We start from the raw sequence: 10,268 nt of genomic DNA, 5'->3' as shown, positions 1-10,268 counted from the left end.
CTAAATAAAAAAATAAAGCCACATTAGATTTTTTTTTTTTTTTTTTTTTTGTTTCTAGAAAAGAGTATCTAATGTTTCAGATATATGCAACAACACAGTCACAAATATGTGAGCCCCCAACCTAGAGATGGAGGCAGCAAAGCTAACACTATAAACTTTCAAATCTTTGAGACTTTGACCACACTTGCTTATGCCCCATTTGAGCTGTAAATTAAATTTTCTCTTATTGCGATGATCTTAGCTACATAATAACTAGATTTTACTGTATAGAACTCATTGTTGGAATGTGACCAAAACATAGCATCATTTGATTGTTTTAGGCCATGTTTGGATGCATATTTTTCATCACTCAATTTTCGTCACTCATCACTTGTCACTTTAAAATACTGCACCCATTTGGCACCATCACTCAATATTTTTCACATTATTTATGGGCCCTATACCTGTCGCTCGTATGCTTTTTTTTTTTCCCCAGTACCCAGAAACCTGAACTAGAAAGAAAAAAAAATTAAAAAATAAAAAACAGATCACCTGAACCTAGTGAAAGAAGAAAGAAAGAAAGAAAAAAAAGAAGGAAAGAAAAAAAAAGAAGAATGCAGAACACCCCAGACCGAACCTAGGAGAAGAAAGGAAAAAAAAAAAAAAAAAGCAAGAACACCCGAGACTGAACCTAGGAAAAAAAAAAAAAAAAGGAAGACACCTGAGACCGAACCCAGGAGAAAAAAAGAAAAAGCAGACACCTGAGACTAAACCTAGTAAAAGAAAGAAAAAGCAAAAGGTAGATTGGTCAAAAAGGTGCGGCTGAGTTATGACTAGTGGGTCCCATGTGTGTTTAATTAAAAAAATGCTATTGAATTATGAATTATGGAAATTGAAAACAGCCAAAATGTGTTTTCAGTTTCTGTAACTCATCACTCAAAAATCAGAGAATTGAGTGATGGAAACAGAGTTATGGAAACAGAGTGATGGTGGTGCCAAACAAACTTCTCGTTCTAAGTTCCACCATTTTTGAGTTATGAGTTATAGAAACAGAAAATTAAGTTATGGAAACAGGCCATCCAAACACCCCCTTAATGATCCTATTTCTGATAATTTACAATACTATATTATAACCTCAGCATAAATACCAGAAAATGCATCTGAGTTGCCGTTTACATAGCCAAAAATATACACACACACAAAAAAAAAAAAAAAAAAAAAAAAAAAAGAGTTAAAAAAAAAAATCTAAAGGTGCCGTTTGCTTTCAGATGGGATCCTGAATTCTCTCATTGTGTAAGAGTAAAAGACGCATGAGTTTGGTCAGCAGAAATCTACTGGGTTGTCACACTCTTCGCAAGGTTCCGAGGCTGATCAACATTGAACCCCCTCAAGACAGTGAGATGATATGCTAGCAACTGCACCCAGAAAGGATGAGAATCAGAACTAATTACATATCAAGCTTGCTTGATGCAAAGCAGAAAAAAAAAATGCTGGTAAAATTGGCAAGAACGAAGAAATATACAAGAAAATATAGACCTGTCAACAATTGTGGATGGAAAAGTAGTAATACGATTCTATATTTTCTTCTCTATTCCTCTATCTTTTGGGAAATAAAATGGTATATGAACTATGAAGGCATTGCATTCAAAGACAAACCTCTGAAGTTTGAAGAAAAAGAATGTCATAGATGCATTGTACATTTATTCCGAAAAAGCAAATTCTTTAGAGCTAGAAATTCTAAGTAACACGTGTCTTGTCATTCTTAAACTTTTAAGAGTTATTGCAACCTAAATACATTCAAAAACATGTGCACAACACTGACTCACAAGGGAAAAGATTGACATCCAAAGAAGATAGCATAAATGACGAACAAAAAGTGTAGATGCCTACAATGAGTAAAACCAATTATGCTATGGCCCCAGTTGCCAGGACACTCTACACATGGTTATCGAACTAACTACTTATATCTAATGGTTTGTTTAGATTGAGAGAAAGAGAAGGGGAATAGAGTAGAGTAGAGTAGATTTGGCCTAGAATTAGCCTATTTTTATCAAACTATACTCTACTCCCTTCCACTCCCCCTCCTTCCCCCCTCAATCTAAACAGGCCCTAAATGTTTATCATTACTACCCTCACATAGTGAGTGTTTGGATCGAGATTAATGTTGCGGCGCGTTTTCATTTCACGTTTTGGACTCTTTTTTTTTTCTTTTTCTTTTTTCCAAGCGTGTGAGGGAGTAATGCGGTACTGTGCCGCTACTGTTTACATGAACAGTAGCTGCACTTGTTGACTTTTTGTCATGAACAGTGCACTTGTCACTGTTCACAGACTCACAAATTTTACTTTTTATCAACTTTTTCATTAAAAATGAGTTCCACGGCACTATTCACACATTTAAAAATTATTTTGCCACAGTGTTTTCAGTTTTCAGCAACAATAAGTTCAATCCAAACGGACCCATAAATGATTAGGATTCAAGTCTATGGCATCAGTAGGAATTAACCGACAAACTCTAATTTCAGATTGCAGGAAAAGATAAAAAGTAAAATGCTGAAAAATTGCAGGAAACACCTGTAAGGGGATTATATTAACAACAGGTTGAAGACAATCCTCAACCTGCGGAACCTCAATTGTGCGACAAGATTCCCCAGGGCACACTGCAGCAGCATCTCCTTTTGAACACATCACTATTAGCCGACCTTTGCGGGCATGAAGTTGCTGAATTACAGACTGCTGCTTGCTGTCAACAAAAGAAAGATGTCAGTATGAAACTAAGAATTATGGGTGACAGATGCTCCTATGATAGAACTCTAACCTGAAGCAAGCATCGCGAGTAGCAATCACAACAATAGGGAGATTTTCATCAACTAGAGCCAAAGGACCATGTTTCATTTCACCCGCAAGTATTCCTTCACTATGCATAAGAGCCACTTCCTTTACTTTCAAAGCACCCTCCAGGGCAGTTGCATAATTGTATCCTCTCCCAAACACAAGGAGTGACTGCTCAGCAATCAATAGTTTTGCAAGATCCTTCATTTCCTGATCAAGCTGCAACACCTCTCTGACTTTGTCTGCAAAAACAAACAAGAAAGAATTTATTTTTTGATCATTGGCCTACTTCTTTGAAAAAGACACTACATCCCAAAGTAATGTTAAAGAAAGAAGCTGAGTACTTACTTGGCAAGTCAATCAGACCGTCTATTGTAGCTTCTCTTTTGGCTTCATTGGAAATGGTATCACCTCCAATTGCTAGCGCTAACATGGCCATCACTACTATTTGACTTGTGTATGCCTATTAAAGATAGTGATAACATTAAAAACTGACAACATAAACAACCAAAATAAAATTTGTATGATTACAATATTACCTTGGTACTTGCCACACCAATCTCAGCACCAGCATTTATATGAATGCCACAATGCGTATGCCTGGCTATTGCACTACCGACAGTGTTTGTTATGCCAACACATAGTGCACCATTTTCTAAAGCATATTCCAATGCAAGTAAAGTATCTGCAGTTTCACCAGATTGACTAACAAAAACAGCTGTGTCTTCTCGATAAATTGGTCCTTGCCGATCCAAGAGATCACTAGCAACTTCCATTGTAACAGGGACACCTGTAAATTTTCATATAAAACAAACAAGAAAAAAAAGTAAAAAAAAAAAAAAATAACGGAGTTTATAATCTGCAAAACCTTACTGACAGTCACAAAGTAATACCAGAAAGTTCTTCCAAGATGGGTCTAGCAGCTAAAGCAGCATTATAGCTTGTTCCACAACCAATGAAAACTATCCGCCTGCTACGCCTAATTGTTTTAAGGTGATCTTTCAACCCACCCAAAAGAACTGTCTTGGCTTTGTGGGAGCCTCCACGAATTAGCCTCCCCCTCATTGTGGTTGTCAGAGATTCCGGTTGTTCGTGAATTTCTTTCTGCATATAATGCTCATACTTTCCTTTATTTATTTGCTCAACCTCCATCTCAAGAACAGATAATGCACGTTGCACAGAAGCAGGCCTAGAAAAGGAACCGCCATGTTGTCCCTTGTCACTATCAAACTTCAGGATTGTTACCCCTCCATCCTGAAGCAAACACCATCACAAGAACAATTGACAATTACAAATTTATATGACACCTTAAGTTTTGACATCAATATTAACGAAATTAGAAACAGAATTAGTCTCCATAATGTCTTTAATATGGCAACAATACATATAGCAATATTACAGCAAAGAAATGCTTGTGGGTCTTATTTTTTCCTTTTTCTCTCAAGACCTAAATAGGTTTCCGGTCCACTGAGTAAAAGATTCATAGAAATGAGGCCATAAGACTACATGTAAGCCATCTATTTCTTAAAGGAAAGTGGAATCAACAGTTTGATCTGCCTTCGCTCTGCTAGATTGGAGTTGGGCAGCTCCCAGTGACATCTTTTTTTGATAAATGAAATTAGAAGGTGCTACAGAAGTTATATTTGGCCAATATATTGAGCCTATGCGTATGTGTAGAGAGAGAAACGATGAAATAATGCAAAGGATACATTGGGTGTATTAATTATCTTCCAAAGGGCCTAAATTTCAGTCACTATAGATAAATATGAATTTTTTTATCTGCCAAAATCACAAAACATATATATACAATACAGGAATAAGGCACTTGCCAAGCCCAAAAGACAAGTGGGAAAACTCGTAAAGTACATAACATACAAAATAAAATGATTAAAATGAAGTACCGTACCTTAAGATGAACTACTTCACCATCCTCAATAACCAAAACTTTCTTTGTGTGTTCAACAACAGCATTGGCATCACTGGATAAGAAAAGTTCTTTGGGATGATCATTCTTTGAGAGGAATTTTTCATCATGAAATGCTGATGCATTGTTCATGTTTTCTGTTAAATCCTGAGACAACAGCCGTGATGGACAACCAGAGAAAAATAAATCAAATCAGACAGAAGGAAGGTTACATTTAATTTATGCACAAAATGCAGGAGATTCATAACCAAAAAAGTGTTTGCTAAGTTACACAAGCACCCCATAAGTTTTAAACCCTTGACTTCATCCTCTACCTCATTCTTAAGACAGGAGAAACAAACATTTGAGCTAAAGCTACAAAAGAGTTCATAACAAGGATTTGGTGGCATAAAATCATACTAGTAAAAGCTTAAATCTTTTCACATTTATTCTTGTGTAACATCAACTTACTTTGACACCAAGGAGCAATGGACTGCCACGTTTGCAAGCAATCAATTCATTTGGATAGTGCCGGCTTTTAAAAATAAGAGCATAGGCTCCTTCAAGATGCCTCATAACTCCAAGCACCACTTGACTAAATGTGACAGTCTGATCACCTGCAACATAAATGATCAAATGCTCTAAGCTAATGTCACTTTAATTATGCTTTAAAATTCAAACAAAATTGAAAAAAAAAAAAAAAAAAAAAAAAAAAAATTCATTATTGGGTTAACTAATGTCAATGAAGAGAAAAAAGTATGGTGCTTTCATTCAAAAAGATAATATATGGTCTTAGATAGGTCCAAATGGTTTACTTAACTCGAGCATTTTATACTTATTTGACTAAATGAATTCCTATCAGACAAAAGCATTTGCTACATAACTAGTTTACTACTAGTGGGTTATAGTCATTTCCCTATGAAAAGTGAAATTAGTTTTCAGTCAGCTTCATATAAAGAGTGAGGCTGCCATTTTGCTCCTCCAATTTTGCTAAAATTTCACATTTGACAAGAGCCTCCATCAGCCATAAGGGTGAGAGAAACACAAAACATGCTTAGAAGAGGGGCCCACTTTATAGCACAAGCTCTATGCACTGTACATGTATGTACATAGCTACCACATACAAAAGTGCATGTCTTTTGCTAATTACAGTCATGCATATATGCAGATGTATAATATGTTTTCATCAACATGAATGAAAGAGTTGTAAATAGAAAGATAATGATATAATCTACCCAGAAATCTCCATTGATATTCTAGAGCTATTTTACTACTTCATCGGCAAGTAGCTGTACTAAATGAGTTTCTTAAAATTCACAAAAGCACTTTTCTATTATTTAAGCTAGCAAACAGACTTTATACACAAGTTAAGGTCACCTTCTTCATTTGCTTTGTCAAAAACAAATTTGGCAAGCTTTGGAATTACTTCTGTGTCTGTTTCAGATTCAAATGTGAACCCATGTCGGACTAGAGTTTCCTTTAAGACCTGAAGATATAAAATATAAGAAAATAACTCAGCGAAAGCCCATAGATAAGTTTCCATATGCAAATTGAAAACGCTGTTTCTTTAAATTGAATACAATTCTAAAGGGAAAAAAAAATCCACATGAACATTGTTTTTATTATCAATGACTACTGTCTCAACTCTCAATCACATGGCTAACATGTACTGCACAGCTACCATCACAACAACCAAGTACTCTACAGTAATAATCACTATGTGTTGCTCTAGCAATCATTCGACTGCCTCAATGCCACTGTAACCTCCTCCACCACCATCCAACAACCAGGGTTCAATATCCTGCATTGATGGCACACCTGTCGGACTCACACACAATCCCCATCACCTTTTTGACACCATGCTCGCACAAGCTATCCCAAATTAAGTAAATACTTATCATTACCAAACCATTGATGAAAAGCATTTCCAAATGTGTCAAAAAACTAAAACCCAAGAAAGGCAACAGTTTTTTATAGAACCTAAAAACCATGAACAAATCTAGAAATGGCTTACATGGACTTGAGAAACGCTTCTCATATGGAATCTAGTATAACTGGAGTAAGATTTTATAAATCAAAATATGAATCAGGAAAAAAAATTGACCTAATTAAGGACGTGTAAAATGAACTCTATATCCATTTGCAACAGTTTGATCGTCACCAAACAGGCTACAAACATAACCTCACATAGCAATAGCAAAAGCAAAAGTAATATAATATGCTACTTATATTACTTAGCCAGTCTTTGGTAGAGACTCAAGCCAAGTCCAAGACCAGCAGCAAAAATTGCTGCCTGCTCCCATGAGAATTATAGAATTGAGAGAACACATCAGTCAAGTAGAATGCATCTTAGAGGAGTATTATTACCAAAAAAGATCTGTAAGGGAATTAAAAATAATAAAGAAAGGAAACATCTTGCCGCAAAAATATTAAGCAAACCTCATAGTTAGTAATAACCCCGTTATGAACAACCAAGAAGTCATTTCCATCACCAGAGCTCTGAGGATGGCTGTTCCTCGGAGCTGGCTCTCCATGGGTTGCCCACCGGGTGTGCGCTATGCCAGCATGGACAGAAAAGGATTCATCCAGATTCAAATCTGTTTCAGCAACCTCTGAAAATACCAAAATCACCATTAGTTATATAAATATTGATAAGTACGTTTTCAACCCAAGGGCCTCAGGAAGGGGAGATTCTAGTGACATATGCTTCATGGGGCATTGCCCCCAACCAATTATGTTATCCTTTAGAGTTACCCTTAGTTCTACATTCAATCATGTTAAAGAAAATATAACAAACTAGATTGGTCCATTTTATTGTCGAATACACATGAGCTTGTTCACGAGCTTCTTGACTAACTTATTCTTTTCCCATATAAAAGTAAACAACACAACTAAAAAATTTTCTCCCTTCACAAATCTATGCTATATATTTGACAAATAAATTATTGTTGAAATTATATTATTTGAGTTAATTAGATGGTTTTCTTTGTTGATAAATTAGTTAGATAGAATGAAATTCATTTATGAACCTATAAAACTAGATTTACCAAAGTTGTATTTTTAAAAATTATACATAATTTTTACCACAAAATGGACTATTTATGTATCAATAAATTATAAAGGCTAATTTGCTATCTTAGGAACCTATTTAGAAAATTACACAATCTAGTATCAAGTTTATATATGAATAATTTTATGTATTTATACATATAAACATACGGGATTTTTTTTTTTTTTTTTGGGAAGAAAATAAACATACAGAATATTAAGTTAAAGTTAAAATAGCAATAGCTTCTCCTCGGTCGAGCATAGCAGCCACTTATGATATTATTATTACGTATATTCAAATAAAGCCTCATATTTGCATTATTAAAAAAGAGTCTTGTACTCACAAACTTATTCACAAACACATTATTATGTTTGAACTCAGCTGATTTAATAGTCAAACCTAAAATTGGACTTGACCTTGACTTGTTTGCTAAATAGACAAACGTAAACAAATTTTTTCCAGAACTTTTTAAAAAGTAAATTGAACACAGGGGGGGGGGGGGGTTGGTGGTTTTTTTTCTTTTTCTTTTTCAAAAAAAGACAAGGAACAACTACAAAAAAAGAAATGAGAATGCATTACAAACAGAAAGATTGAGACCCTGACCCTCCATGGCCCACATCCCAAAAAGTTGAATTAGATCAGATGTTAAACGTTTTTAACATTTTGAAAGAGAAAGTCCATGTTTATTATAACAAAAGAATAAATCCAACAATTTCTCTCCACCACTTTTATTGTAGCAATTTGGGTGTGATGTTGATGACAAATACATCACTATTCTCCATCAATCATATCTAGAGACAAAATTAAATGTTACAAAACAATATAATACACAGTTTGATCGGTGAAAAAACATTTGAAAAGGCAAAGAAATTAGAAACTGTAAAAAAAAAAAAAATCATTAATTAAAAATCAGACAGAATTCTCGGAAATTAAACAGAGCATCAAAATCAATCAAAACCCAAAAAGGAAAGATCAGAGACAGAGAGAGAAGGGACCTTGATAGACGGATTTGACAAGGGACTCGATGTTGCCCTCTCTGCGAAAAACGAGAGGGGGCTGAGAGACGGTGGAACTGTGGGAGGAAGACGATGATGGAATTGGATCGGAGGAATTTGAATCGATGGCGATCCCAGCAGAATCGTAGCCTCTGTATTCCAAACGGCGGAGGCCATTGAAGAGAACCTGAAGAATATACCTCCTCTCTTTGTTCACATTGTAATTCAAATACGCAAATATTCCACACATTCTTTTTCTCCTTCTCTCTCTTCTTCTTCTTCTTCTTCTTCTGCGAAATTTAAAAAGAGAGAGGGAGGAGTGGACCGGTTGGGCAAATTTGACTTTCTGACTTTCTTTCTTTCTTTTTTTGGGTTTTTCAAGAAATAAATATGGGAATTTTTTTTTTTTTTATAAGAGAAAAATGGGATTAGTTGGTTGGGTTTCAGTTTTTCAGAAGTTACAAATCGGGTTGAGTCAAGAGATTAGGCTCGTTTAATACTCCCACCGTCCCATTTTTTTTGCCGTCTATTCTATTTTGAAATGTTCTAAAATATTGTCCTATTTTTAAAAATAAAAGTCATTAATTTACTAATATTCTTATTATACCCCTATTAATTTATTAATTCAATTAATTGATAAATTTTTAAGGGTAATTTTGAAAACTTATATATTTTTAAAAAATAAATAAGACAATAAATAATGTTTCATTAAAAAGTTTTACTTTTTAAAAAGAACAAAAAAATTGAACGGAAGGAGTAATATTGTTCTTTTTTTTTTGAGGAAGAGGGAGTAATATTGTTCTAGTATTGTTGTTTGTATTTTTTTAAAATACATATAAATAATAAAGTACGTGAAAATATGTTTAATATGGTTTAAAAACTGAAAATAAAATTTAAAATAAAATTTGAGAATTCCTTTTAAAATAAAATTTAAATAAAGGATAATTGTGTAATTTGAATGTGCATCATAACTTGCTGTTGTGGCACTACATGATTAGCCTCAATGCCAAAGTCATACGTGTTTTTCAGGATTTATTGGCTCAACTGGGCCTGCCTGCATACACAACCTGTAGGCAAGCACTTTTTTGTTTTTTAAAAATATTTATGTAATAATAATTAAAAAATAATAATAAAAATAGAGAGTGCAAAGGGGGACATGGCCATTTGGGGGAATTTCCAAATTTGGGTAGTTTCCTGACCTTTTCCTGGACCGTCACGTGTAGTTAAGGAAGGATACCTATCTTGTCCTGTATAGAAAATACAGAAGGAAGGATATCTATCTTCTATTTATTTATCTATCTTTTTTTTTTTAGAAGATATTTATTTATCTATCTATCTATCTATGTCAATAATTCAAATTTCATAAATTATTGTTGATCTATATCATATCATATCTAATTATATTATATATTTGCAAGTGTGATGAGTTTTTTTTTTTTTTTTTTTTTTTTTTTTTTTTTTTTTTTTTTTTTTTTTTTTTTTTTTTATTTATTTTTTTTTTTTTGAATATTTT

The 10,268-nt window shown here is 34.0% G+C and overlaps 1 protein-coding gene across 1 annotated transcript; it reads right to left on the bottom strand.

The window, feature by feature from the left end:
- Positions 1-969: 969 nt before the first annotated feature.
- LOC112012416 (glutamine--fructose-6-phosphate aminotransferase [isomerizing] 1) lies at positions 970-9,195 on the bottom strand. Its single transcript, XM_024044815.2, has 11 exons — positions 8,756-9,195; positions 7,151-7,323; positions 6,089-6,197; positions 5,183-5,328; positions 4,715-4,879; positions 3,702-4,062; positions 3,348-3,598; positions 3,157-3,271; positions 2,795-3,050; positions 2,551-2,719; positions 970-1,394 (listed from the first exon to the last, which is right to left on the bottom strand). Exons 1-11 carry the CDS (start codon positions 9,003-9,005, stop codon positions 1,311-1,313), a joined length of 2,079 nt encoding a protein of 692 aa, XP_023900583.1. The 5' UTR covers positions 9,006-9,195; the 3' UTR covers positions 970-1,310.
- Positions 9,196-10,268: the final 1,073 nt, after the last annotated feature.

Source organism: Quercus suber, unplaced genomic scaffold (genome assembly GCF_002906115.3).
Source record: "Quercus suber isolate HL8 unplaced genomic scaffold, Cork oak 2.0 scaffold_236, whole genome shotgun sequence".
Lineage (NCBI taxonomy): Eukaryota > Viridiplantae > Streptophyta > Magnoliopsida > Fagales > Fagaceae > Quercus > Quercus suber.
The sequence above is the reverse complement of the archived record's forward strand: the minus strand, read 5'-3'. Positions and strand labels throughout refer to the sequence as shown.